The 27,648-nt window shown below is 41.3% G+C and overlaps 1 protein-coding gene across 1 annotated transcript in view; it reads left to right on the forward strand.

The window, feature by feature from the left end:
- Positions 1–27,648, forward strand: part of LOC123380052 (ATPase 13A5) — a 92,131-nt gene that overhangs the window by 17,781 nt on the left and 46,702 nt on the right. The window contains 6 exon segments of the mRNA XM_045037321.1: positions 6,168–6,341; positions 7,043–7,189; positions 7,457–7,527; positions 7,627–7,707; positions 11,484–11,553; positions 22,348–22,482. Of these exon segments, the coding sequence (XP_044893256.1) occupies positions 6,168–6,341; positions 7,043–7,189; positions 7,457–7,527; positions 7,627–7,707; positions 11,484–11,553; positions 22,348–22,482 (678 nt within the window).

Here is a 27,648-nt window from a genome sequence, read left to right on the forward strand (position 1 = left end):
GACCCACCCGGAGAAGGTGTCTACAAAAACAAGCAGGTATTTATATCTGTATTTCCCTGGTTTAATTTCAGTAAAATCTACTTCCCAAAACCAGCCTGGTTCAGTTCCTCTATCTCTTTTAGCTTCTGAAACCTTCTTACTTGCACCCTGATTTACTTGGGCGCAACTTACACACCTTTCAACCATCTCTTCAATCTCTTTTCCCAGCCCTTGCGCCCTGAAATTTTTCCGCACTAATTCCTCCATCTTGGTTTTCCCAGATGATTCCCTTGGTGGAGTTGACACATCATGCGCGGCCCGAGTGCCGTGGGTAAGAGTATCTTACCTTCAGGATGCTGAAACCACTTTCGTCCTGGTATCATACTTCCCCCTTTTCTTGAAACCCACTCCAAATCTTTAGGAGTGTAACTGGGCTCCAGTGGAAGCAAAGGCTCTGTCAAGATCGGTATCTCCAATGCACTTTTACTTTTAGTTAGGGCAGCTTCTCCGGCTGCTGCATCAGCCAGGAGGTTTCCGACTGCTTCTAGGGAGTCGCCTTTTTGATGTCCTGGGCAGTGAATGATTGCCAGCTTTGCAGGTTCCCAGATGGCTGCTAGAAGATCTAAAATTTCAGCTTTATTTTTGATGTCCTTGCCTTCCGCCATGAGGAGACCGCGCTCTTGATAAATGGATCCGTGTACATGCGCGGTTGCAAAAGCATAGCGGCTGTCCATATAAATATTAACTGACTTGTTTCTTCTGAGTTTTAGGGCTTTTGTTAGGGCGATGAGATCTGCGCCCTGGGCTGAAGTTCCCGGGGGAAGGGTCTGTTGCCATAAAACCTCGCGGTCTGTTGTCACTGCAGCACCGGCATGCCTTTGCACTTGAAACACAAAACTACTGTCATCTGAAAACATGCTATCAGGGTCCTGTAAGGGAACATCTGTAATATCGGAGTGGAGGGATGAGATCGTCGCCAAGGTTTCTGGGCAAGAGTGCAGAGGCGGACCTTGTCCTTTGGGCAGCAAAGTGACTGGGTTTAAGGCTGTGGGGGCACAAAAACGTATTTGGGGCTGGTCGAGTAGCAATGCTTGATATTGGGTAATCCGAGCATTTGACAGCCATCGCTCTGGGGGAGCCCGCAGTAAAGCCTCCACTTCATGGGGTCCCATGACAGACAATGCCCCAAGGTTAGTTTGCATCTTTAGGAGTGTGGTGGCGGCAATTTGTCAAATGCATGGGGGCCACCCGGAAGCAACTGGGTCCAGCCGTTTGGATAAATAGGCCAACGGTCAGGGCCAAGGTCCCAGGCGCTGAGTCAGAACTCCTTTGGCTGCCCCCCTTTTTTGGCTACAAACAAATGGAATGGCTTTGTGGGATCTGGCAGGGCCAAGGCTGGTGGGTCATGAGAGCATCTCATAAGGCTTAGAAGGCTTTAGTTTGAGTCTCCCCCCATGTGAAGGACTCTGGAGACCCCTTGAGAGTGGCATACGAAGGGGCTGCCAGTTCAGCAAAGCCAGGTATCCATAGTCTGCAGTAGCCTGCTGCCCCCAGGAACTCGCGAACTTGTTTGCGAGTTTTAGGCTGAGGAATATCGAATATAGCCCAAATTCTTTGTTCACCGAGATAGTGCTTACCTTTTTTAAGGTTGTGACCTAAATAGGTCACTGCAATATGACAGATCTGTGCTTTTCTGGCTGACACCTGGTACCCCAGTTTTTGCAGAAAACTCAAGAGTTCTTTGGTGGCTCTCAGGCATTTTAAATGAGAAGGGGCCACCAACAAGATATCATCAACATATTGCAGTAGAGTTACCTGGGGGTTGGAGATTCGAAATGGCTCTAAATCCTGGTGCAGGGCCTCATTAAAAAGAGAATTTTTAGGTCCCTGGGGGTGTCGAGTCCAAGTGAGCTGTCTGGCTTTTTCCTCTTCAGGATCAGTCCATTCAAATGCAAACAGTGGCTGGCTTTGCGGGGCCAGCGAGATGGCAAAGAAGGCATCTTTTAAGTCCAGAACTGTATAATACACCTGAGAAGGGGGAAGCAAACTAAGGAGAGTATAAGGGTTGGGTACAGTGGAATGAATGTCCATTACCCTGGTGTTTACTGCTGTTAGGTCCTGAACTGGCCGGAAATCGGATGAATAAGGCTTCCAGACAAGGAGAAGCAGAGTGTTCCGTGGCGACTTGCATGGGATCAAAATGCCAGAGTCGCACAAACACTTGATGTGAATGGCGATTCCCCGCCTAGCCTCCCGGGACATGGGATAATGTCTTAGTTTTACCAGAAGTGCAGATGCCTTAAGTTCCACTATTATTGGAGCTTGATGAATCGCCAGCCCAGGTGGATTGGTCTCGGCCCATACCTGGGGGAAGTCTGCCTGGAGGCTAAGGAGGGGATCGACTGCATGGACATTTTTATCACTCACCAGAGTGAGCAGGCCCTCTTCCCCAAGTGGCACAGTCACCATTACTGTTGTTGGGCCATCCTGGCCTTTAATATGCATACCCCCTTCAGTGAATTTCAAACTGCAGTAGGTCTCTACCTAGTAATCCAGGGTAGGGACATTCAGGTATGAATAGGAAAGAATGTGTAACGGTTTTATGGCCTAAATCTACTTGTCATTCAGTGGTCCATTTACAAGTCTGGGACCCAGTTGCTCCTTGCACCAGGGTTGCTCCTTGCCTGGTGGGGCCAGGATCTTGTTTTAGAACTGAAATGTTGCCCCAGTGTCCACCAAGAAGGTCTTAGGTTGCCCCCCTATATTAACAGTAACCAACGGCTCAGAAGTGGGCTACCAAGCCGTGGCCCTGTCAGTTGGAATCGACTCCCATTACATACACCTGGAGTGGCCGAGTTTTGCGTGGGGCTAAGTTGGGGCAATCCTTTTTCCAGTGTCCCTCTTGTTTGCAATATGCACATTGGTTTTTTCCTAGTGGCGCTTTAACCCTTTGTCTTTTTCCTTTTGCCCAGACCAGAATTCTTTGGACGTTCTGGGTCCTCTTCCCCGCGGGCATCCAGGACAGCCGCTACCACCCTAGTCAATTTTTTTGTCTTTCTTCCTGAGAATCCCTATTGTTAAAAACTTTTTGGGCTATTTCAACTAAGATAAATTTTTTCCTTCAAACCCATCTAATTTTTGTAACTTTTTCCGAATGTCTGGGGCCTTTGTAAGACAAAGGCCAGGTTTAATGCCCTTCTATTTTCAGGTGCCTCAGGGTCAATAGGGGTAAAGGTGCGGTATGTCTCCATGAGCATTTCTAAGAAGGCTGAGGGGCTTTCCTCGGCCCCCTGAACTACTTCTGTTACCTTAGACATGTTTGTGGGCCAGCGGGCGGCCGCTGGGAGACCTCCCAGGAGAGTCTGGCAAAATAGGGTCAATGATCGCCTACCGTGAGGAGTGTTTCAGTCCCAATTTTCAGGATGTGAGGAGGGAAAAACTTCCTCAAGTACAGCGGGATCCTCGGTGGGTTGCCCGTTTGGCCCCATCACTAATTTCTGGGCCTCATGATGGATCTTATCTCTTTCCTCAGTGGTGAAGAGAATCTGCAAGAACTGCTGGCAGTCATCCCAGGTTGGCTGATGGGTCACAAATATAGTTTCAAGAAGAGAAATTAATGTTTGGGGTTTCTCTGAGAATGAGGGGTTTTGAAGTTTCCAATTATAAAGGTCGCTAGTGGAGAAGAGTACATAAGTCATAAAGGGTCGGACATCACCCTGCAGGGGTGGCCCTGGAAGAAGGGGCAGGGCAGTGGGAGGGGGATGGAATTCCAGGAGTCCCTGACCGGGTGTGAGACGGGCTCAGGGGAGTGTCCCGACTCGGGCTTGCCTCCTGATCTGAAGCATCTTGACTTGTATTCTTTGAGCGAGAACTATAGGGCGGCGGGTGGTTTCTTTTTCCTCTGGTGCAGGTGATAGAGGGGGCGGCCACCTAGTCCCATCAGATTCTTATTCTGAGCTCCAAATGGGCAGCCTTTGAGTTATAAAGCCTGTACTTTAGGGAGGCAAGGGGGAAGGGGAAGGAGAAGTTTTAACCAATCTGGAGGGTTTTCAATGAGGGTCCTCCATGCCTCAATGTATGGAATGTGGTCTTCGTGCCTAGAAAAGACAATATCATGAACCTTATATACCAAAGTAAGGTCAAAGGTCCCCTGTGGAGGCGATTCAACCTGAAAGCTGGTCCATTCCACCTCACAGAGAGTTTGAAGGACTGGCTTCTTAACGTGAAGGCCAAAAACTGAGGCAGCTCTCCTATAGTCCTAGAAATGAGTTAGTATGAGACTCTGATTTTGACCCTTGACAAAGATAGGCAAAACTGACAGGGGCACACAGTCAACAGGAAGAGGACAAGACACGAAGACAACACAGTTTGAGATCTCAAGGCCAGTAGGCCGTGGCCGTCACCTGAAAAATAGGATCTTTCTTGACAAAAACCAAATCAAATGGGGTCCATTGGTGTCCCGGTAGCATCCCTGACTCTGGGTCTATAGGCGCATCCGACAGACCCTCCTGAGTCATTCAAATGGTGCGGCCCAAGAATCCCTTACCTCTCCCAATCCCGAGCTTCCTCCCAGGGGTTGGTGGAGCAGGAAAAAGCCCTGTTTCAGACCTTTAACTTTCCCGGCCAATGCACCAAATATTGCATCCACATTACTCCTGAAACAGAATGCTAGGGGCACCAGTGACAGTCACAACAAAGTCTATTACAATGAGAGGCAAGGCCGACTGATCGGGACCAACACTCTTGATAAGAATGCGGCCTCGAACAACCGGGGTACAGAGTTTTTAAAGCTGATCGCATCGTTGTATCATTACCTGGGGACAGAACAGAGAAACAGTTCCCGGATGAGTTAGAAACAGTTGCCAGATGTGTTAGAAACAGTTGCCAAATGAGGTGATTATTTTAGACTTTCTGCCACGAAGTTGCAACCAGTGGATCTCCTTGACCTTGCCTCTGATGCTTTCTTTGAGCTTCTGTTTTCCTTCATTGGTAAAGCCTGATTTACAAGAGTATGAAATGTGATTTGCAAGAGTAAAGCAAGGCTGTTATCCCTTCACCTTCAGTGTCAGAACAAAGCTGTTATTTTTCAAGCTTCCTGTTAGCCCTACACTACAATTTAACCCTTACAATACGAATTACCTAAGGTCACATAGCTAATAACCAGTAGAGCAGTGACTCAAACATCTTTGCTACCTGTGACCTTTCCATCATGTTTAAGGATTACTTTCAACAACTGTTATTAAAATCTTCATTTACCAGAGTTCTTTACTAGAAAAAATTAATGAAAATGATCACTGAAGATGAAAACTATTCCAAATATTAAGCCAAGAGATTTATTATAACATGATCTAAACTGGCATAAAATTCCAGAAGATTTCGTCATTAAAAATGCTATAGAAACTCAGTAAAAACCCATTTCTTAACATTATATCTCTGTGATGTGGACATGGAAGTCAAAGTCTTAGAAACACACACACAAAACAGCAGAAGGTAAAATAATATTATAGTAATAATGTCATTCATAATCAACATTCTTCTGGGTCTCCCAAGTACACTAAAAATCAAGTTTTTGAAATTTAAAAACCAATGCTGTGACACTTCTTTGTGGAAGAGAGAAATTAGAAATTTGTTTGAAATAAAGGTATATATTGTTTTTGACTGTTTCCTTCTAAAACCGCATCTCAAAGTCTTTACTCATTTCATGATAATATCAACTCCCCTACTACTAAAAGTAGAAATATTTCAGCATGTTACCATCAGGGTAAATTCCTATAAGCTGTCTTTTGAAAATCTTTCGTGTTCACAGATAATCTCTTAATTTATATCATCCCACCATTTGTAACATCTTCCACCAGTAAATTTACATTAATATATTTTTTAACTTTATACCTAAAAAAAGTGAATCTGGTCCAAATCATGGGGTGACTCCTAAAACTAGAACCAAATAAGTCTGCCCATTCTTTGGTCTGCCCGTCTGTTTTAAGCTCCATATGCCAGGGTAGCCAAATGGGTCTCTTTTTTTTAATTGTATCAGCTGACAGCTGTGAGCAATTGATCTCTTTCAACCAGCCGAAACCAGATCTGTCTCCCAACTAACACCCCTGCATCTAAAGCTTGTGTTTCTTGGAACAAAATGATGTGTTTATGTAAAAAAAGAAAAATAGAGTCATGTTTACTTTACTCTCCAGGAGGTGTTTGGTTACCGGACCCATAATCTTCGCAGAGCCCTGTGCCTTATAACAACCATGCTGACGTGTGGGGTTCTTCTGCTGGTGTTCTACTGGAAGCCCCAGTGGAGAGTGTGGGCTAATTGCAACCCATGCCCTTTGCAAGAAGCAGACACTGTTTTGCTAAGAACAACGGTACGTGCCCTTCAGCATTGCATTGGTGGTGCCACCAATGGCTGGCTGGTGTTCCAGAGATCTTTCTTTGCTTGAGTTTTCTTGTCCCCAAGTAGATGGCAATAGTATCCTGGAACTTGCCCTCTCTTACTTTGACTCAGGAAGAAAGGAAGGACATTTCCTCCATGTCACTCTGGGGAAAATGACTACTCTGTCAGGCTAATTTTCAGTTTCCTTAGCCATTACATGAGTAGTGGCTGTTGGTATTACAACTCTTAAAGACATAACACAGGAAGGATGTATTTTTAGATATTTTTCAGTTTTTTTAGAATACAAATTTTGAGGGGAAGTAGAGATTTTAAACCCTTAAATGTCATGTTAAGATAGCCAGAAGCTGTTTTCTTCATATTAAAAAAAAAAAAAAAAAAAAAAAAAAAAACTTTCCTGTGAAGTGTGTCTTTTTATTCTCTAGCACAGTGGTTCTCAAATTAGTTGGAGGGCTCCTTAACACAGACTGCTGACCTCACCCCAGAATTTTTGATTTAGTAGGCTTATGGTAGGGCTGAGAATTTGCATTTTTAGCAAGTTTCAAGCTAATGCTGATCCTCTTGTCTGTAGCCCAAACTTTGAGAATCTCTGGTCTAGGTAGGTATTTGGTTGATTGAGTGACTTATTGAATAAATAATATTTGAGAATTTCATGGGCTGGATTGATTTCTCTAGGATGAATTCCAAAGATATACGAGGAAGAAGGTTATATGCCTCTACTTAGCGACACTGAAGTTTCCTATAAGCAAGAACCCAGAAGAACCCCTGGTGGCTGACCGCCACTCTGTCATTAACCATGCGGTATTGAAGCCAGAATTAAAAGTAAGCAATTTTGAGCACAATGTTATGGCATGCCTTTGCTAAAAAAGAATACTGCAAATGTTTATTGGAGGAAAGTTCTGCATGTCATGCTGCTGGGCTGGGAATTACAACAGTGTGTCAAGGCAAGTGAGGCTGCCGGGCTGGGAATTACAACAATGTATCAAGGCAAGTGAGAGCTGCGTGGGGACCCCTACCAAGAAGCCCTCACCTCCCCTGATGGGCTTTACTTGGTGAATGACATCTGTCCTATCACATTTGTAATTGCAGCTGCGATATATCCAAGTGCGGAAAATCAGGTATGTTTGGGACAACTTGGAGAAGAGGTTTCAGAAAGTCGGGTAAGTCTTTTTCTCAGCATTCATCAGGATATAAGGGAGGAACCGGATTTGTTGGGTGCCATGAACTAAGGTATGCTTCTTGTCCTGACCACACCCTAGCCTGCTGGAAGACAGCAACTCCTGCTATGATATCCACCACACGTTTGGACGGGGCCTGACCAGTGAAGAGCAAGAGGTCAGGTAGGGTTTGTGATACTTCCTGAGAGTAAACTCGGCCAGCAGAAATTGAAATATCAAATGGCTTATGATCGGTAAGCTATTGGCATAATGCTTCATCAGCTTCATTACATTCCAGTTTTGTTTACCAGCAACAGAGACAAATTTTAAGTTGTTTTCATCGCAGGCAAACTTATTTAAAAAAGAAGAGCCCAAAAGAACGTTGCAGGCATATAATATTTGGTCTTTTCTTTCAGGATTGTAAAATAGTCTCGTCTGTGTTGTTGTTTTCATTCTTTCCTTAAAGAGCCTTGAGTCATTTCATAGACATCTGATTTGTCATCCTCTAAATCCTTGGAGAGGCAGAAAGACAATGTTATGATTAATTTTCCTATGAAGAAACAGCCTGGAGATGAGGATTTTGTTTGCTCAGGCAGTTGTGTCATTCATAACACCTAGAACGGTGCCTGATTCATGGTGGACACTCAACAGATATTTGTGGAATGAATGAATACATGAATGCATTCATTAATCTATTGACCGAATGCCTTTACTAGGCTAAGCACTTTGCAAGCACTAAAGATCTAAGGATAAATAAGGCTTACTCACTACCCCAGAGACATTCACTAACTATTGGGAAAGAATAGTGGTACAATTGTGAGAATGATATCTATAAATGCACAGAGATTAGGACATAATAGTATAGTAGTACCATAAAAATGCTTATGCTACTTATTAACCCATAGCGATTTTGAGTCTCTGCTTCCCTCATCTGTAATTTGAAATAGTGAATGCTGGTGAGTCTGAAAGTAAACCATTGCAAGACTTCCCCAGAATCCTAATAATTAGCTTCATTTCTTGCCCATTTTCAGGCCTATCCTGCCCGACCTTCCTCACAGTCTATAAGAAACACAAATTCTCCAGCTAAGAAGCATTCTGGTACATAAAATACAGGTTCTTGGGCTCCACCCTCATAATTTTCATTTAGTAAGTAGGAACTAAGGGTAATGGTGAGAGCAGAAACTGCATTTTTAGCAAACCCCCCCTCCGACAATTCATATGCGCACCAACTCTGAGAATTACCGATCTGTTGTTGTTTTTAAACTTTTCTCCTGCTGAATGAAAAATGACGAAAAAATGAACAAGGCATCATCCAGATTCTGACAATATTTGCAAAACGCCTTAGAGATAATATCACTGTATAAGATTTCAGATGTAATGCTGATTACGTTGAAACACAAAATGTTGTCAGAGTCATTAAGAGCATACTGGTTTCATAGCATTAAGCACCAGACACGTGAAGGATTGAGCTAAGTTAGGAGGTGTAGTTGATTAACGCAAGTTTACTTCTCCTAGGACACCATTTCTACAGGAAGGATTGCCCTTCACATTTGTCCTTAGCGAGTGCCAAGCTTTACTAAATATCACACATAATTAAATTTAAAGCTGGTCCACAGCGTAAAGAACTTGACAACGTAATGAGCAAGACAAAGAGTTTAGTTTCCCAAATGCGAAGGATAGAGGAGATAATCTACTTTCAAATACACAGGCAGGTTTTACTCATGGGTTTTTCTAGGTGGACAGTAAAGAGAGTGAATAGAATGTGAAGTTCTCCCCCCACCCCCATCATTTTTTATTTTTTATTTTATTATTTTTTTCCCATCATTTTTTAATATAAGACTAGGGCTTTTTTTTTTTTTTCAAAACTCAAAATGCGATTGATTGATTGTTTGAGTGATATCTGATTAAATTCCTAACTGGAGATGAGTTTGCCTTCATGAAAAGCAAGGATGCAACATGAGAAATGAAGGAGTATACTGAGAACTCCTTGATGACAAAAAGCCACAAAGTCTAAATACAACTTTCTCTTCAGGCTTCCCAGAAACCAGGCAAAGAGGGAAAATGGACACATTTATGTGGTCACCTTTTTGGTAGCAAAAAGCAAATCAGGACATCAGGAGAGACAACATCCTGAAGATAAATTTTCAGAAGGCCTTGGGAAGAAAAATATTCCAGGAGGTTCCCCGCTCCTATCTTCACTCATTCATGAACTGGATGCCACTTTCACTGCCTGTCTTAGGTCCACAGGGACTTGAGGCAATTCTCTTATCTCACAGAAACAGGGAAAACCACACCTACCTTACCCCCATCCATCCAATAGTCTTATGAGGACAGTTGTGCACCTCCTCATTTTCTTTTCACTTAATGCCCTGCTCCTGCCTCCTTTGTTTACCCTCCTGAAATAGAAGGAGAAATGTTTGGTGGTCAAGACAGCTCTTAACGTGGGCCCCAGACCAGTCACCCTGTTGGTAACCCAGCTCTCTGGAAGAAGAAAAGCTTGGATGGGGAGAGTCTGCCAAATTCTATCGTGGGAAAAACAACAGCTATTGCTGATTTCAAGCCACCAACGTGACATCACTGAATGTGGAGCTTGGAAGAGATGTTCCCTGTCAGTTTGGGTATACTTCAGGGCCGAACTTAATTCTCAACGTCTGTCACTTGACTGGGAAAAAAGGGCATGCCTGTGAGTACCAGAGGAAAGGAATCTTGAGTCACAGGCAGCAAACCCAGCAGCACATGCTGTTTGACCTCTCTGTCTCCCAGCATCTCTGCACCTCAGTGTTTTCACACATGGAGTCAGAAGACCCTGGTTTGTGTCCTCTGGGATCCATGCAAATCATTGCAGTAGGAAAGGCGCGGCTTGGAAATCAAACTTGGGCTGAGCTCTGTTACACCTTATATTCAGGAAACGTCATGCACATTGCACCATCAGTGCTCATGGAGTGTGAGGTGGAGTCGTGGAGCCCACGGTGTGACACCTGGACCCGCTTCTTTCCTGCTCTGTGGCTCTGGGGGAGTTACTGAGTTTATCTGAACTTCAGTTTCCTTTATAATAAAGATGATAATATGAAACCTCGTAGAGGTAATGTGATGATTACAGGAGATAATACGTATAAAAGGCTAAGAGTTGCATTGTCACAATTAATACTAGATATGGGTACCTTTGGCAGAACACACACAATGAATAGTTTTTTCCATTGGCAAAATGGGAGATATTAGCCCTTTCCTTTAGACCGTTGTGACAAACGAGAGAATCTTGTGTGAGAACGCTGTAGATTGTCAGATGCTGTACAAACATAAGGGCCTCTTACTGGAATGTACTCATGTGTGGATTAGCAAAGTGTTAGATGTGAAGACCATATATCATCTTCTAGTTTGTTGGCTCATTCATTCATGTATTTATTTTCATATACTAAGGGCCTGTCCTAGGTGCTGAAGAGACCAAGGTAAGATATATATGATCTCGAACATCAAGAGCAATCTAGAATGCCTAATTCTAGAAACATAGTCACATCTGGGTCTTGTTAGGTGTTCTCAAAATGTGATTGAATTGTTTAAAAAATAACTCAACATGCCTTTCTAACTGCATTTTGATTCTTGAGTTGCATTAAGATATTTTTTTTAACTAGAAAATCAACTTTGTCCATCAGGCACTTTCATTTTAAAACTATGTTAATATTTTAGGATGTGCACATTAATATTTTTTTATTAAAGGCACAAAGAGCCTTAAAGGTAGAGAAGTGACTTTTGCCTAGTTTGGTTGTACTCACTTATCAATGTGGTTTTATTTTTATTTATTTTTATTTTTTTAATTTTTTTTAAATATGAAATTTATTGTCAGACTGATTTCCATAAAACACCCAGTGCTCATCCCCAAAGATGCCCTCTTCAATACCCATCACCCACCCTTTCAATGAGGTTTTAGATTTGGCACTTAATTGGTGATCACTTTCTTACAGAAGATTAGTGTGTGGGCCCAATGCCATTGAGGTAGAAATCCAGCCCATATGGAAGCTGCTTATTAAACAGGTAACTCTTTCATCTATCTTTGAAAAAAACAATTTTTGTTCTTTATTTTTATTTCCTGGTATTCAGGAAATTTTAGGCAACACACGGATACTTGGATATGAACAAAATCTATGGTTCATATAACTTCTTTTTGTTCTTCTCTTCTGTCTTTATGCTTTTCCTGTCTGTGAAAGTTTTTTCCTTTTATTTATTTTTTTGATATTTCAATAAATATATTTTTATTCCGAGATTTCTAACTGGTCCTTTTTAAATAACCACTTGTTTTTAATTAAAATCAATTAAAAAAAATTACCCGTGAGAGACAGATTCGTGTTTCATTATTTTCGGTTTTTTTCATTTTAAGTTTTTGATGGGGGTTGTAATGGTGGTGCTGGTGGGGTATTATTATTTCTGTGATCTTTTTGATGACTTTATTATTTTTTTATCAAGTTTATTTATTTATTTATTTATTTATTTAATATATGATATTTATTGTCAAATTGGTTTCCATACATCACCCAGTGCTTATCCCAAAAGATGTCCTCTTCAATACCATCACTCACCCTCCCTTCCCTCCCACCCCCCCATCAACCCTGTTTGTTCTCAGTTTTTAAGAGTCTCTTATGCTTTGGCTCTCTTCCACTCTAACCTCTTTTTTTTTTTTTTCCCTTCCCCTCCTTCATGGGTTTCTGTTCAGTTTCTCAGGATCCACATAAGAGTGAAAACATGGTATCTTTCTCTGTATGACTTATTCCACTTAGCGTCACACTCTCCAATTCCATCCATGTTGCTACAAAGGGCCATGTTTCACTCTTTCTCATTGCCATGTAGTACTCCATTGTGTATATAAACCACAATTTCTTTATCCATTCATCAGTTGATGGATATTTAGGCTCTTTCCACAATTTGGCTATTGTTGAGAGTGCTGCTAGAAATATTGGGGGTACAAGTGCCCCTATGCATCAATACTCCTGTATCCCTTGGGTAAATTCCTAGCAGTGCTACTGCTGGGTCATAGGGTAGGTCTATTTTTAATTTTCTGAGGAACCTCCACACTGTTCTCCAGAGCGGCTGCACCAGTTTGCATTCCCACCAACAGTGCAAGAGGGTTCCCGTTTCTCCACATCCTCTCCAGCATCTATAGTCTCCTGATTTGTTCATTTTGGCCACTCTGACTGGCGTGAGGTGATATCTGAGTGTGGTTTTGATTTGTATTTCCCTGATGAGGAGCGACGTTGAGCATCTTTTCATGAGCCTGTTGTCTTCTTTAGAGAAGTGTCTATTCATGTTTTCTGCCCATTTCTTCACTGGGAAATTTTTTTTGGGGGTGTGGAGTTTGGTGAGCTCTTTACAGATTTTGGATACTAGCCCTTGGTCCCATATGTCATTTGCAAATATCCTTTCCCATTCTGCTGGTTGCCTTTTAGTTTTGTTGATTGTTTCCTTTGCTGTGCAGAAACTTTTTATCTTCATAATGTCCCAGTAGTTCATTTTTGCTTTTAATTCCCTTGCCTTTGGGGATGTGTCAAGTAAGAAATTGCTATGGCTGAGATCAGAGAGGGCTTTTCTTGCTTTCTCCTCTAGGGTTTTGATGGTTTCCTGCCTCACATTCAGGTCCTTTATCCATTTTGAGTTTATTTTTGTGAATGGTGTGAGGAAGTGGTCTAGTTTCAACCTTCTGCATGTTTCTGTCCAGTTCTCCCAGCACCATTTGTTAAAGAGACTGTCTTTTTTCCATTGGATGTTCTTTCTTGCTTTGTCAAAGCAAGAAAGCTTTGTCAAGGCGCCAGGGGCGCCTGGGTGGCGTAGTCGGTTAAGCGTCCGACTTCAGCCAGGTCACGATTTCGCGGTCCGTGAGTTCGAGCCCCGCGTCAGGCTCTGGGCTGACAGCTCAGAGCCTGGAGCCTGCTTCCGATTCTGTGTCTCCCTCTCTCTGCCCCTCCCCCGTTCATGCTCTGTCTCTCTCTGTCCCAAAAATAAATAAACGTTGAAAAAAAATTAAAAAAAAAAAAAGATTAGTCAGCCATACATTTGTGGGTCTAGTTCTGGGGTTTTTATTCTATTCCATTGGTCTATGTGTCTGTTTTTGTGCCAATACCATGCTGTCTTGATGATGACAGCTTTGTAGTAGAGGCTAAAGTCTGGGATTGTGATACCTCCTGCTTTGGTCTTCTTCAAAATTACTTAGGCTATTCGGGGCCTTTTGTGGTTCCATATGAATTTTAGGATTGCTTGTTCTAGCTTCGAGAAGAATGCTGGTGCAATTTTGATTGGAATTGCATTGAATGTGTAGATAGCTTTGGGTAGTATTGACATTTTGACAATACTTACTCTTCCAACCCAGGAGCATGGAATGTTTTTCCGTTTCCTTATATCTTCAATTTCCTTCATAAGCTTTCTGTAGTTTTCAGCATACATATCTTTTACATCTTTGGTTAGATTTATTCTTAGGTATTTTATGCTTCTTGGTGCAATTGTGAATGGGATCAGTTTCTTTTTCTGTTGCTTCATTATTCGTGTATAAGAATGCAACTGATTTCTGTACATTGATTTTGTATCCTGCGACTTTGCTGAATTCATGTATCAGTTCTAGCAGACTTTTGGTGGAGTCTATCGGATTTTCCATGTATAATATCATGTCCTTTGCAAAAAGTGAAAGCTTAACTTCATCTTTGCCAGTTTTGGTGCCTTTGATTTCCTTTTGTTGTCTGATTGCTGATGCTAGCACTTCCAACACTATGTTAAAACAACAGCGGTGAGAGTGGACATCCCTGTCGTGTTCCTCATCTCAGGGAAAAAGCTCTCAGTTTTTCCCCATTGAGGATGATGTTAGCTGTGGGCTTTTCATAAATGGCTTTTATGATGTTTAGTATAATCCTTCTATCCCGACTTTCTCGAGGGTTTTTATTAAGAAAGGATGCTGAGGGGCACCTGGGTGGCTCCGTCAGTTAGGCGGCTGACTTCGGCTCAGGTCATGATCTCGCGGTCCATGAGTTCAAGCCTCACGTCGGGCTCTGTGCTGACAGCTCAGAGCCTAGAGCTTGTCTCAGATTCTGTGTCTCCCTCTCTCTGACCCTCCCCCGTTCATGCTTTGTCTCTCTCAAAAATAAATAAACGTTACAAAAAATTTATAAAAAAAAGGATGCTGAATTTTGTCAAATGCTTTTTCTGCATCAATTGACAGGATCGTATGGCTCTTTTCTTTTATTAATGTGATGTATCACATTGATTGATTTGTGGATGTTGAACCAGCCCTGCAGCCCAGGAATGAATCCCACTTGATCATGGTGAATAATTCTTTTTATATGCTGTTGAATTGGATTTGCTAGTATCTTATTGAGAATTTTTGCATCCATATTCATTAGGGATATTGGCCTGTAGTTCTCTTTTTTTTCCGGGTCTCTGTCTGGTTTAGGAATCAAATACTGGCTTCATAGAATGAGTCCAGAAGTTTTCCTTCCCTTTCTATTTTTTGGAATAGCTTGAGAAGTATAGGTATTATCTCTGCTTTAAACGTCTGGTAGAACTCCCTTGGGAAGCCATCTGGTCCTGGACTCTTGTTTGGAGATTAACTGATTAAATTTCTTCACTGGTTATGGGTCTGTTCAAGCTTTCTATTTCCTCCTGATTGAGATTTGAAAGTGTGTGGGTGTTTAGGAATTTGTCCATTTCTTCCAGGTTGTCCAGTTTGTTGGCATATAATTTTTCATAGTATTCCTTGATAATTTCTTGTGTTTCTGAGCGATTGGTTGTAATCATTCCATCTTCATTCATGATTTTATCCACTTGGGTCATCTCCCTTTTCTTTTTGAGAAGCCTGTCTAGAGGTTTATCAATTTTATTTTTTCAAAAAACCAACTCTTGGTTTCGTTGATCTGCTCTACATTTTTTTTAGATTCTATATTGTTTATTTCTGCTCTGATCTTTATTATTTCTCTTCTTTTGCTGGGTTTAGAGTGTCTTTGCTGTCCTGCTTCTATTTCCTTTAAGTGTGTTGTTAGATTTTGTATTTGGGATTTTTCTTGTTTCTGGAGGTAGGCCTGGATTGCAATGTATTTTCCTCTCAGGACTGCCTTCACTGCATTCCAAAGCATTTGGACTGTTGTATTTTCATTTTCCTTTGTTTCCATATATTTTTTAATTTCTTCTCTAATTGACTGGTTGACCCATTCATTCTTTAGTAAGGTGTTCTTTAACCTCCATGCTTTTGGAGGTTTTCCAGACTCTTTCCTGTGGTTGATTTCAAGCTTTATAGCATTGTTGTCCGAAAATATGTATGGTATGATCTCAATTCCTTTATACTTATGAAGGTCTGTCTTGTGACCCAGTATGTGATCTATGCTGGAGAATGTTCCATGTGCACTCGAGAAGAAAGTATATTCTGTTGCTTTGGGATGCAGAGTTTTAAATATATCTGTCAAGTCCATCTGATCCAATGTATCATTCAGGGCCCTTGTTTATTGACCATGTGTGTAGATGATCTATCCATTGTTGTAAGTGGGGTATTAAAGTCCCCTGCAATGACCACATTCTTGTCAATAAGGTTGCTTATGTTTGTGAGTAATTGTTTTATATATTTGGGGGCTCCGGTATTCAGCACATAGACATTTATAATTGTTAGTTCTTCCTGATGGATAGACCCTGTAATTATTATGTAATGTCCTTCTTCATCTCTTGTTACAACCTTTAATTTAGAGTCTAGTTTGATATAAGTATGGCTACTCCAGCTTTCTTCTGACTTCCAGTAGCATGATAGCATGACTTCCGTTTCGTCATTTTGGATAGTCTCTGCCGTGGTGGGGAACTGCAGGACACTTACCCTGTGCTGTCTTGAATAACTTGCATTGGTGGGTGGGGCTGCAGTCAGACCTGATGTCTGCTCCCAGCCCAACGCTGGGGCCATAGTCAGACTGGTGTGTACCTTCTCTTCCCCTCACCAAGGGGGGGATTCACCATGGGGTAGGGTGGCCCGTCTGGGCTACTTGCACACTGCCAGGCTTGTGGTGCTGGGGATGTGGTGTATTAGCTGGGGTGGATCAGCAAGGTGCACAGGGGTGGCAGGGGTAGGCTCAGCTCGCTTTTCCTTCGGTGATCTGCTTCGGGAGGGGCCCTGCAGCACCGGGAGGGAGTCAGACCCTCTGCCGGAGGGGATGGATCCACAGAAGCACAGTGTTGTTTGCGCAGTGAAAGCAAGTTCCCTGTCAGGAAATGATTCCTTTTGGGATTTTGGCTGGGGGATGGGCAGGGAATATGGTGCTGGTGAGCGCCTTTGTTTCCTGCCAAGCTGAGCTCTGTCGTCCGAGGCTCAACAACTCTCCCTCCCGTTGTCCTCCAGCCCTCCCGCTCTCCGAGCAGACCTGTTAACTTATAACCTTCCAGATAAGTCCCGTTTGCTCTCAGAACACACTCCATCCGGCCCCTCCGCTTTTGCAAGCCAGACTCAGGAACTCTGTTTTGCCGGCGGGCCGCCACTCTGCCCGGCTCCTCCCGCCAGTCCGTGTAGCGCGCACCACCTCTCCATCCTTCCTACCCTCTTCCGTGACCCTCTCGTCTACGCTTGGCTCAGGAGAATCCATTCTGCTAGTCTTCTGGTGGTTTTCTGGGTTATTTAGGCAGGTTTCGGTGGAATCTAAGTGATCAGAAGGACACAGTGAGCCCAGTGTCCTCCTACGACGCCATCTTCCGGAGCATCTCCTGCCCCTAATCTCTTTTTGATGATCTTAAACATATTAGTTTAGTCTTTCTCTGGTTACTTTATTATGTCAATTTTCTTGGGAATGACTTCTCTCTTTGTTAGTGGATTTATTTTTTAGAATATTTTCTTTGTGTGCTTTAAAGTTATTTTTTTCCTTTTTTTTGATTTAACTTTATTTTTTATTTTTCTAAATTTATATCCAAATTAGGATAGGGTGAAGCAATGATTTCAGTAGATTCCTTAATGCACCTTACCCATTTAGCCCACCCCCTTCCCACAACCCCTCCAGCAACGCTTAGTTCTCCATATTTATGAGTCCCTCTATTTGTTTTGTCCCCCTTCTTGTTTTTATATTATTTTTGTTTCCCTTCCTTTAGGTGCATCTGTTTTTTCTTTTTTTTTTTTTTTAATTTTTTTTTCAACGTTTATTTATTTTTGGGACAGAGACAGAGCATGAACGGGGGAGGGGCAGAGAGAGAGGGAGACACAGAATCAGAAACAGGCTCCAGGCTCTGAGCCATCAGCCCAGAGCCCGACGCGGGGCTCGAACTCATGGACCGCGAGATCGTGACCTGGCTGAAGTCAGACGCTTAACCGACTGCGCCACCCAGGCGCCCCTGTTTTTTCTCTTAAAGTCCTCAAATGAGTGAACTCATATGATTTTTGTCTTTCTCTGACTAATTTCATATAGCATAATTCCATCCACGTGGATGCAAGTGGCAAGATTTCATTCTTTTTGATTGCTGAGTAATACTCCATTGTATATATATATACCACATCTTCTTTATCCATCCATTAATGGGCATTGGCTCTTTCCGTACTTTGTCTATTGTTGTCCCTTTGAAACAGCACACCTGTATCCCTTGGATAAACAGCACACCTGTATCCTTTGGATAAATGCCTAATAGTGTAATTGCTGCGTCATAGAGTAGTTCTATTTTTAGTTTTTTGGGGAACCTCCATACTGTTTTCCAGAGTGGCTGCACCAGCTTACATTCCCCCCCAATAACACAAAAGAGATCCTTTTTCTCCTTGCCAACATCTGTTGTTGCCTGAGTTGTTAATGTTAGCCATTCTGACAGGTGTAAGGTGGTATCTCATTGTGGTTTTGATTTGTATTTCCCTGATGATGAGTGATGTGGAGCATTTTTTCATGTGTCGGTTGGCCATCTGGATGTCTTCTTTGGAGAAGTGTCTATTCATGTCTTTTGCCCATTTCTTCACTGGATTATTTGTTTTTTGGGTGTTGAGTTTGATAAGTTCTTTGCATATTTTGGATACTAGCCCTTTATCTGATATGTCATTTGCAAATATTGAAGTTATTATTATTAGTGATGGTGATGGAAGCTCTGGTAGTGATGGAGGCAGCTCTGGTGAGCTGCCCTTAAGTGGTACTTCCCTTGTCTACATTTCTCTCTTTTTCTCTGTGTCCACTGTCCCTGTAGGATGGCTCTGAGTTTGCCTCTTGGTAGTCCCCATGGCCCTCAGTTCAGAACGAACTCCTGTAGGGTGGGGCTCTACTCCCCAGGATCAAGCAGATTCAGGCCTTGAGCCAGCTGGGGTTTGGCCAAGTTCACAGTGGCACCATGAACTTTGTTCTTTTCCATTTTGCCCTCTGCCAGTGAACAGCTGCTGGTTGTGACTTTCCTTGGCCTCTGTTCTTGGGTCAGAGAGCAAGGCTGGTTTTGTCCCCTGCCACTGTGGCACACTGTCAATCATATTCCCTGTAGCATGAGCCCCTAGCCCACCACTCTCCAGTCCTCAGGTGGAGCCCAGTGAGCTGATTGTGCTAACCTCCACTCCATACTGCACATTTCTAGTCTATTTCTAATCCACAACAGTGGTCACTTTGTTTAGCATGGTCACATGTTAAAAAATAGACTTTTATTTAGAGCAGTCTTCAGTTCGCAGAAAAATTGATTGGCGGGTACTGAGATTTCCCACATACCCCATGTCCCCCACATATGCAGTTTCCTCCCTATCAAAAAGCCAGCTGCTGTTTAAACTTCCTGTTCAAATACATTTTCAGGTTGTCAAAGATTCTCCCAGGTGTCAATTTGGTTATTTTGAAAGGAGTGGTAGTATTTTCTCCATCTACTTACTAACTTACTACACTTCAGTAGGAAAAAAGCAAGTAATACTACTTTGTATTTTGGTTTCAAAAGAATATTGAATAAGGGAGTTAAATTAATTATGATGGTGTTGTTTCTTATACAAGAAGTATTTAACCACATTTTCTACTGAGTTTATATAAACTCAAAATCGTATTATCATTAGTGTATCATCTACAATTAGAGCATTTTATGCCAAGCAAAGAGAAGAGCTATAATTTGTAAGAGAAGCATGTTGCAATGGAAATAATAAGAAACATTGAAGAACAAAAGCTTTGTTAATGCACAAAATATATCCAAGTGTTTAAGAAACCTTAAAATGCAGCCTATTAACTTACTAACTGGATGTCAGTTCATTGTGAGGACTAAAGTAGAAGTTTAATATGTTAGAGAATTATAGAAAGTAGAGGTAACAGAGTGGCACCAGTTTTAGGTAATATTTCATCTAATTCATAATCATTGTAAAGAGCACTTCACCAAGAAAATAATCCTTGTTTTGGTCAGATGGGTTTTTTCATTCACACTATGTACATCAGATGACTACATCTACCTCCTCAGGTTTGCCCTCTCTGCTATCATTATTAACAGTGGGGCCAGCAGGACCAAAATGGGGACAATTGAGGGAATAAAAAAAGTGAAAGGTATAATAAAGAGACCAAAATATATGTGCATGGATGGCCAGCTTTGGGCTCATGATACATTCTTCCCATGAATTTCACTGCAGTTTTGGGTAAGATGACTCCCACCCCCCCCCATCCCGTTCAAGGGAGGGGCCCATGCTGACGTGCCTGATGCTCAGAGCATCTTGCTAAAAACCTGTGATGTGACGAATATGTTATTTTTCAACAATCTGGATAAAAATGCAGTCTTCTATTTTCATCACACAACTTGACTAAATCTGCAGCATGTGAGCATGGGAAGAAGAAACTGCAATAAAAACGGTCAGAGATGAAGTGTGTTTTAAGAGACTAAATTCTCCATTGTAGGTAAATAATGTTTAGAAAGGTAAATCGTTAGATTTTGATATTGATAAAACATTTTTCAAAGTTCAAAATAAATAAGAATAATTAATTTTTGACAGGCTCTGAGTGCTTAAAATAATTTTGCTTCCACCATAGCACATGCTATGTGCTTGACACTGACTCCACTGAAACTGAGTTCTAAGTGAATTCATAAATATTAGAGATCATTGTGTGTTGTAAGAAATGATTAAAAAAATCGATAAAATGACATCATCTCTTTTCTCTTCCAAGATTTTAAGTTCAAGTTAGTTAACATGTCCTGCATTATTGGTTTCAGCAGAATGTAGTGATTTATCATTTACATACAACACCCAGCGCTCGTCACAAATGCCCTCCTTGATGCCCTTCACCCATTCGACCCAACCCCCCATATACCTCCCTTCAGCAACCCTCCATTTGTTCTCTATAGTTAAGTCTCTCATGGTTTGCCTCCCTCTCTGTTTTTATTTTATTTTTCCTTCCCTTCCCCTGTGTTCATCTGTTTTCTTTCTTAAATTCCACATATGAGTAAAATCATATGGTATTTGTCTTTCTAAGCTTAGTATTTGCTTAGTATAATACACTCTAGTTCCATCCACGTTTTTGCAGATGACAAGAGTTCATTCTTTTTTGGTGGCTGAGTAATGTTCCATTATATGCATACACCTCCCATGTTCTTTATCCATTCATCAGTCAATGGACATTTGGGTTATTGATATAATTTGGCTATTAATAGTGCTGCTGTAAATATTGGGGTGCATGTGCCCCTTCAAATCAGTATTTTTTTTGTATCCTTTGAATGAATACCTGGTAGTACAATTGCTGGATCATAGAATAGTTCTATTTTTAACTTTTTGAGGAGCTTCTATGCTGTTTTATAGAGTGTCTGTACCAGTTTGCATTCCCATCAACAGTGTAAGAGGGTTCCCCCTTCTCTGTATCCTTGCTAGCATCTATTGTTTCCTGAGTTGTTAATTTTAGCCATTCTGACAGGTGTGAGGTGGTACCTGGTATCTGGCAGTGGTTTTGATTTGTATTTCCCTGATGATGAGTGATGTTGAGCATTTTTTTCATGTGTCTGTTAGCCATTTGAATGCCTTCTTTGGAGAAATGTCTGTTCATGTCTTCTGCCCATTTCTTCACTGGATTATTTTTGGGAGGTTGAGTTTGATAAGTTATTTATAGACTTTGGATACTAGCCCTTTGTCTTATATGTCATTTGCAAATATCTTCTCCCAGTCTGTAGGTTGCCTTTTAGTTTTGTTGATTATTTCCCTTGGTGTACAGAAGCTTTTTTTCTTGGTGAAGTGCCAATACTTCTTTTTTGCTTTCATGTCCCTTGCCTCTGGAGATGTATCTGGTAAGAAGTTGCTGCGGCCAAGACCAAAGAAGTTGCTGCCTATGTTCTCCTCTAGAATTTTGATGGTTTCCTGTCTCACAGGCCTTTCATCCATTTTGAATTTATTTTTGTGTATGGTGTAAGAAAGTGGTCCAGTTTCATTCTTTTGCTTATTGCCATCCAATTTTCCCGACACCATTTGTTGGAGAGCTTGTCTTCTTTCCATTGGATAGTCTTTCCTGATTTGTTGAAGATTAGCTGACCCTATAGTTGTGGGTCCATTTCTGGGTTTTCTATTCTGATCCATTGATCTATGTGTCTGTTTTTGTGCCAGTACCATACTGTCTTAATGATTACAGCTTTGTAATATAGCTTGAAGTCTGGAATTGTTTTACTTTTCTTTTTCAACATGACTTTTTGGTACTCAGGGTTTTTGTGGTTCCACACAAATTTTAGAATTGTTCTTGCTTTGTGACAAAATGCTGGTGGTATGTTGATAGGGATTGCATTGGATGTACAGATTGCTTTGGGTAGTTTAGACATTTTAACAATATTTGCTCTTCTAATCCATAAGCATGGAAGTTTTCTCCATTTCTTTGTTTCTTCTTCAATTTCTTTGAAATGATGTGATCCATGCAAGTGACTCACATGCTGTTTTTGTACTTGCAGGTTTTAAATCCATTCTACGTATTCCAAGCCTTTACCCTAACTTTGTGGCTGTCTCAAGGTTACATAGAATACTCTGTGGCCATCATCATCTTGTCTATTATCTCCATTGTCTTAAGTGTGTATGATTTGCGACAGGTAAGAGCTAAAATCACAGTTGGGATCTATTTAGCTTATGGTGCACAAGAAGCAAAGCCTATGGGTTTTCCACTGACAGCAAGGAGTAGCTTTGTGAAACTTAAGTCATAAAGCAAAAAAACAAGGGCTTACTAAATGTGAGAACTCAGGAAGAGATCTTCAGAAATAGCAGATAGATGTAAAAGTCTTTGCAAACCCGGATTTATCGACTGAAGGCTGACCCGCATACAGTGTTCAGAAGGACTCCGAGGCTGTATCTGGGCATGGTGGGAAAGAATGCTTTGATGGATTAATGATGACAACATACCTTTCCATCATTGTTTATCTTATAGCTATTTAAATTTTTTTAAATGTTTTAACTTATTTTTGAGACAGAGACAGAGCATGAACAGGGAAAGGTCAGAAAGAGAGGGAGACACAGAAACTGAAGCAGACTCCACGCTCCAAGCCGTCAGCACAGAGCCCGACATGGGGCTTGAACTCACAGACTGTGAGATCATGACCTGAGCTGAAGTCAGATGCTTAACCGACTGAGCCACCCAGGCGCCGCATCTTATAGCTATTTAAAGTCTTCCTTTTTAAAAATAGTCTTCTTTTTTAAGTTTATTTATTTTGAGAGAGAGCAAGTGAGCACGAGCAGGGAAGGGGAAGAGAGAGGGGGAGAGAGAGAATTCCAATGGGTCTTGATCTCATGAAATGCTAGATCATGACCTGAGTTGAAATCAAGATTCAGACGCAGCTGACTGAGCCATCCAGGTGCCCCAAAATAATCAGTCTTCTAAATGAGATAGCAGTGCATTCTGAAATAGAATTTTGCTGAATATTACTTATAACTCCACAGTCCCTGCAAGTCTCAGCTCCCCACAGTATCTTCCTAGAAAACGTTTGGCTACTTTGCTTAAGAATCATCAGCCTGAAAATCAGGAGACAACCCCAAAAACGATGTCTCACTGTATTTTTTGTATGTTTTTGAAAACTTGACTATGGAATTAGCTTTGTAGAGATGGGGCTGAGGGCTGGGCATTGTTACGGTACACTGTGTCAGCCTGTCAACTCTACTGCACTGTTGAAACCGCCTAGTCTCAAGTTTCATCCTTCATCTGCAGGGAAAAAAAACTAAGATCCAGGGAGCTTGTTCCAAATCAGAGTGTGGTTTTTTGACAGAGTCAGAGCTTCTGGCTCCTCATAAAATGAAACTCTGCCACATGTGCGATATTTCCTTAGCATAAGGCACTTTCCAAAGTAGTGTCACAGCTGGGAATGAAAGTCAAACACAAGTGTTGAGAAGGGAGATGAGTTGATGTCCACACAGTGAGCTCTGGGCACAAGTCAGAAAGGCAGACGTGGGGCCTTTACATAAGCCTAACTGAAAGGGAGCTTTCATTCCTATTCCATTTCAGTGGCTCAACAATATTAAATCTAATATCGGCTCGTTATCTGGTTTTAGATCCTACAAATTTTGAGTTATGAAGTCTTTGATGAGAAATGAAAGAAAGACAATAGATATGTAAAGAGTTAGGAAACAGGATCTAAAAATGAAAATTAGATGAATGGAGATACTTTGAGCTGGAGAGCAGGCTACTAGGACTTTGTTTTGTTTCTGGTTTTCTGCCTTTTTAAACAGTGAGTACCTAGGTGTGTTTTTTCACAAAAATTTATATCACAAAGATGTTAAGAGTGACCAGCAACTTGCCTGGCTGCCAAGGCCTGGGGGTGGGGGGGGAGTAACTGTCTTTCTGGTGAACTCTGGGCCTTTGAGCAAAAGCATGACCATAGACACCAAGACAATAAAGATCTGACTATTCTGCTGAGTCTCAATAGAAAAATAGAGTGTTCTAAGCTTTTACCTTAGTCAATTGATAAAGGTATGTAATGTGAAGTCCGCAGATAGAATTTCTAGTTTCTGGGTTTTGAGAAATTTTTCCTTAATAGAATATCTGATTTGATACGTGCAAGCCATTCATACACTTTCTGGCTTAAGTCACACATCAGTGAATACAGCCCTTCTCGCATGTCGTTCCTTCCACTGGAGCGACATCTACGCACAGTCACCCGGATATATCGTCATAAACCATCCAAGTGTTCTCAGGAAAAACACAGAACTCTCTGAGGCCTTTTGGGAGGGAGATCTTATCTAGTCAGATTGAAAACCTCCCCCTTACCTCTCCTGTTTGTGTTACTTGGTGCTGTTATAATCAGTTTCCTCATCTGTAGAAGGTGTGTATGTGTGTGGGCACGTGAGTGTGTGTTGGTGTCAGAGTTGAGCAAATTAAATGAAACAATCACTTTGAATACTTATATTTCTGGTACATAGTAGGCACTTAGTAAAATGTTAGTTCTTGTTATCATTGATATTGCTGTTGCTGTTTTTATTATTAAAAGTTAGGGAAAGTTGGCAAGGGACAGATGGGAGGGGGAGGGGGTACAGAGATTGAAGAGAACAGGAGGCAGCATGGGACCATCGGGACAGGGCTGGTAACAACCGCTGGTTCACTCATATGAGCCCGAGGACTCTGTTTTCCTTGGGCTCACTTTCCTCAGCTATATACATGGTGGAGGTTATACCCTACTTTTTTAGGTCTCACCATTTTAGGATTCTATCATTTTGCCAGGGCCACTGACAAGGAATGAAAAAAGCCCTTGAAAACTTTAGAACGCTAGTAAGAAATTTTCTGGCCACTGGAAATCTGAGAGCATGTGCTTCAAACTAGAGTTAATTCCTATTGGACCCTAATAGTGTTCAGTTGGACTTTAGTCCTAAACTACTCAAGTCAGGATGTGTATGAAGAATAGAAACCTGTCTAAATTACCCTAATCATCAAAGGGATATGTATTATAAATATGTACCAGTAGCTCATAGGACCCAAAGACATGAAGTACAGTGGATTTAATGGATCCTGTACCCATGAACTTGGGTTACTCTCTCCAGCCTCCTGTTCCCTGACAAGCATGAAAATAAGTACACATATTTTGGGGCAAGCACTGCAACCCCCCTCCTCTTAGAACTCTGGCAGCCTGCAACTAGTTTGCTCTAGGCGGCTCTCTCTTTCCACTGGCACACATAGTTGGAACAGGGGGTATCTGACCCAGCGGAAGCTAGTCCGTCAGCAGGAATCATGCCCATATATCTTTTAGCCTGGGATCCAAGCCTAAGGACTTGAAGCTGTCTGTCATGCTCTGTCAGGAATGTGATGTGAAAAGTGATGCTAGGACCAGGGTGGCAACCCTTGATCCTTGTGTGTGGACAAGCAGAGAAAAAAACTTGCACAAAGAACGAACCAAATACACAGTGAGACACAGAGGTGAGCCTTATGGAGCCCAGCAGAAAGGGAGAGGGCAGAGAGACAGAGAGTGAATGAATAACCTGCTCTTCATAGCATTTCCTGCTCCTGTTTGGAGCCCTTGGGAGCTCTGGCTTCACTTCCCACCTTAGGTTAGTGAGATGTCCCTGCATCTTCACAATTTCTCATCTGCTTAAACCAGTTTAACCAATTTCTGTTGCCTGTAATCAATGGGTCCCAAGTAAATGTGGTGCTACCACTTGATGTGTTACACCCCTTACGATGTTTCCACATATTTCCCCTGACTTAAATATATACTTCCCATCTACATGTTTATGACAAATTTCAGTCTCTCCTCAAGTTCCTTTACACTATTTTTTTTTTATTTGGAACGTAGGTATAACTGTCTTTAAGGAAACGGAAAAGAAATATAGAGATTCCTGTGTGAGAGTTGGGAAGGGTTACAGAGAAAACAGGTTTGATTCAATACTCTAGAGGGCAATGTTTCAGTGAGAGAATTAGTCAAGATTCCTAAGCTCCTGACCCATTAAGTCAAAATATCCAAGGTAACAAGAGGAATCTGTGCTTTTTCACAGTTTCCTAACAGGTGCTTGTCATGCATTCTAAAAGCTTAAGAGCTGTTGTTCCAGAGGAATCCACCAAAAGACAAATTCAAGCACTAAGATCCCCAATACATTTATTTATTTATTTATTTATGTCATCATTAGCTAAATGTATATTTCATTTTTTCTCCTCTATAAGATGCAGAGAAATACAAGTTTATGTGGAGATTTACTTATGTATTTATTAATTTGTTTTAATAAAACAGGAACATACTTTGTACATTAATCTGGAACTTGCATTTGTCACTTTACAATAAATATAACGGCGATCTACCAAGTAAATAAATAATTCTAGATCACGTTTAAAAATAACGGTGTGAAATTCCATGGAATATCATAATTTGTTCAGCCATTTGTTTATTTCTAGAAAATAGGGGGCTTCCTTTCCAATTTTTGCCACCACAGGTATGCTGAATTACACACAACTACAATATAGATGTGTCCTTACATATGAGTGTTTGCATTTGTTTTTAGTAAAATAATCAAAAGCCAGGTTGCTGAATCAAAAGATATGTATATTTTGGATGTTAATAGATCCTGCGATATTTATTATTTTCTTAAATAAAATAAGGGCAACATATGAGAGTATCCATTTCTCCAGATCCTCACCAGTGTTATATATTGATGTTTAAATTTTTTTCAGTCTAATGTGTTTTTAAAAAATTGTGTCCCAATGATGTTTTAGTTTATATTCCACTAATTATTAGTGAGATTAGATACATTTTCCTCCAATAGATATATGCATTCTTGTTTTCTATTTATTGTCTGTTTATATCCATCACCCACGTGGAAAAGTTTTATTTCTTAGTCTATCATTTTTCCTCTGACTTGACTTTTGTCAGATATTTTAAAATGTGTGCAGTCAAATATGTTTCTCTTTTTCTGGGTTTCTGCTTTTCTTGTTTTGCTTCTCAAGTTCTCTTCCAAAAGTAGGCATGCTCTGTTCTATTTGTAATTTTCTCAATATTTATTTTAAAATCTTTAATGAATCTTAAATCTTCAGGTTCTACATCTTAAAATCCCTACATGTCTTTGTTTAAAATAGTAACTGACCTGGGAACTTCACTTGATGGCAGAACTGCAAAAGCTTTAACAAGGAGACATTAATTCCATTAGCAGTTAATATTTGGGTTTTTTTTTTTAAGTTTTATTGATTTATTTTGAGAGAGAGACAGTGTGAGGGGGGAGGGACAGAGAAAGAGAAATACAGAGAATCCCAAGCAGAGTCTAAGCTGTCAGCACAGAGCTTGATGGGGCACTTG

Source organism: Felis catus, chromosome C2, assembly GCF_018350175.1.
Source record: "Felis catus isolate Fca126 chromosome C2, F.catus_Fca126_mat1.0, whole genome shotgun sequence".
NCBI classification, from domain to species: Eukaryota; Metazoa; Chordata; class Mammalia; order Carnivora; family Felidae; genus Felis; species Felis catus.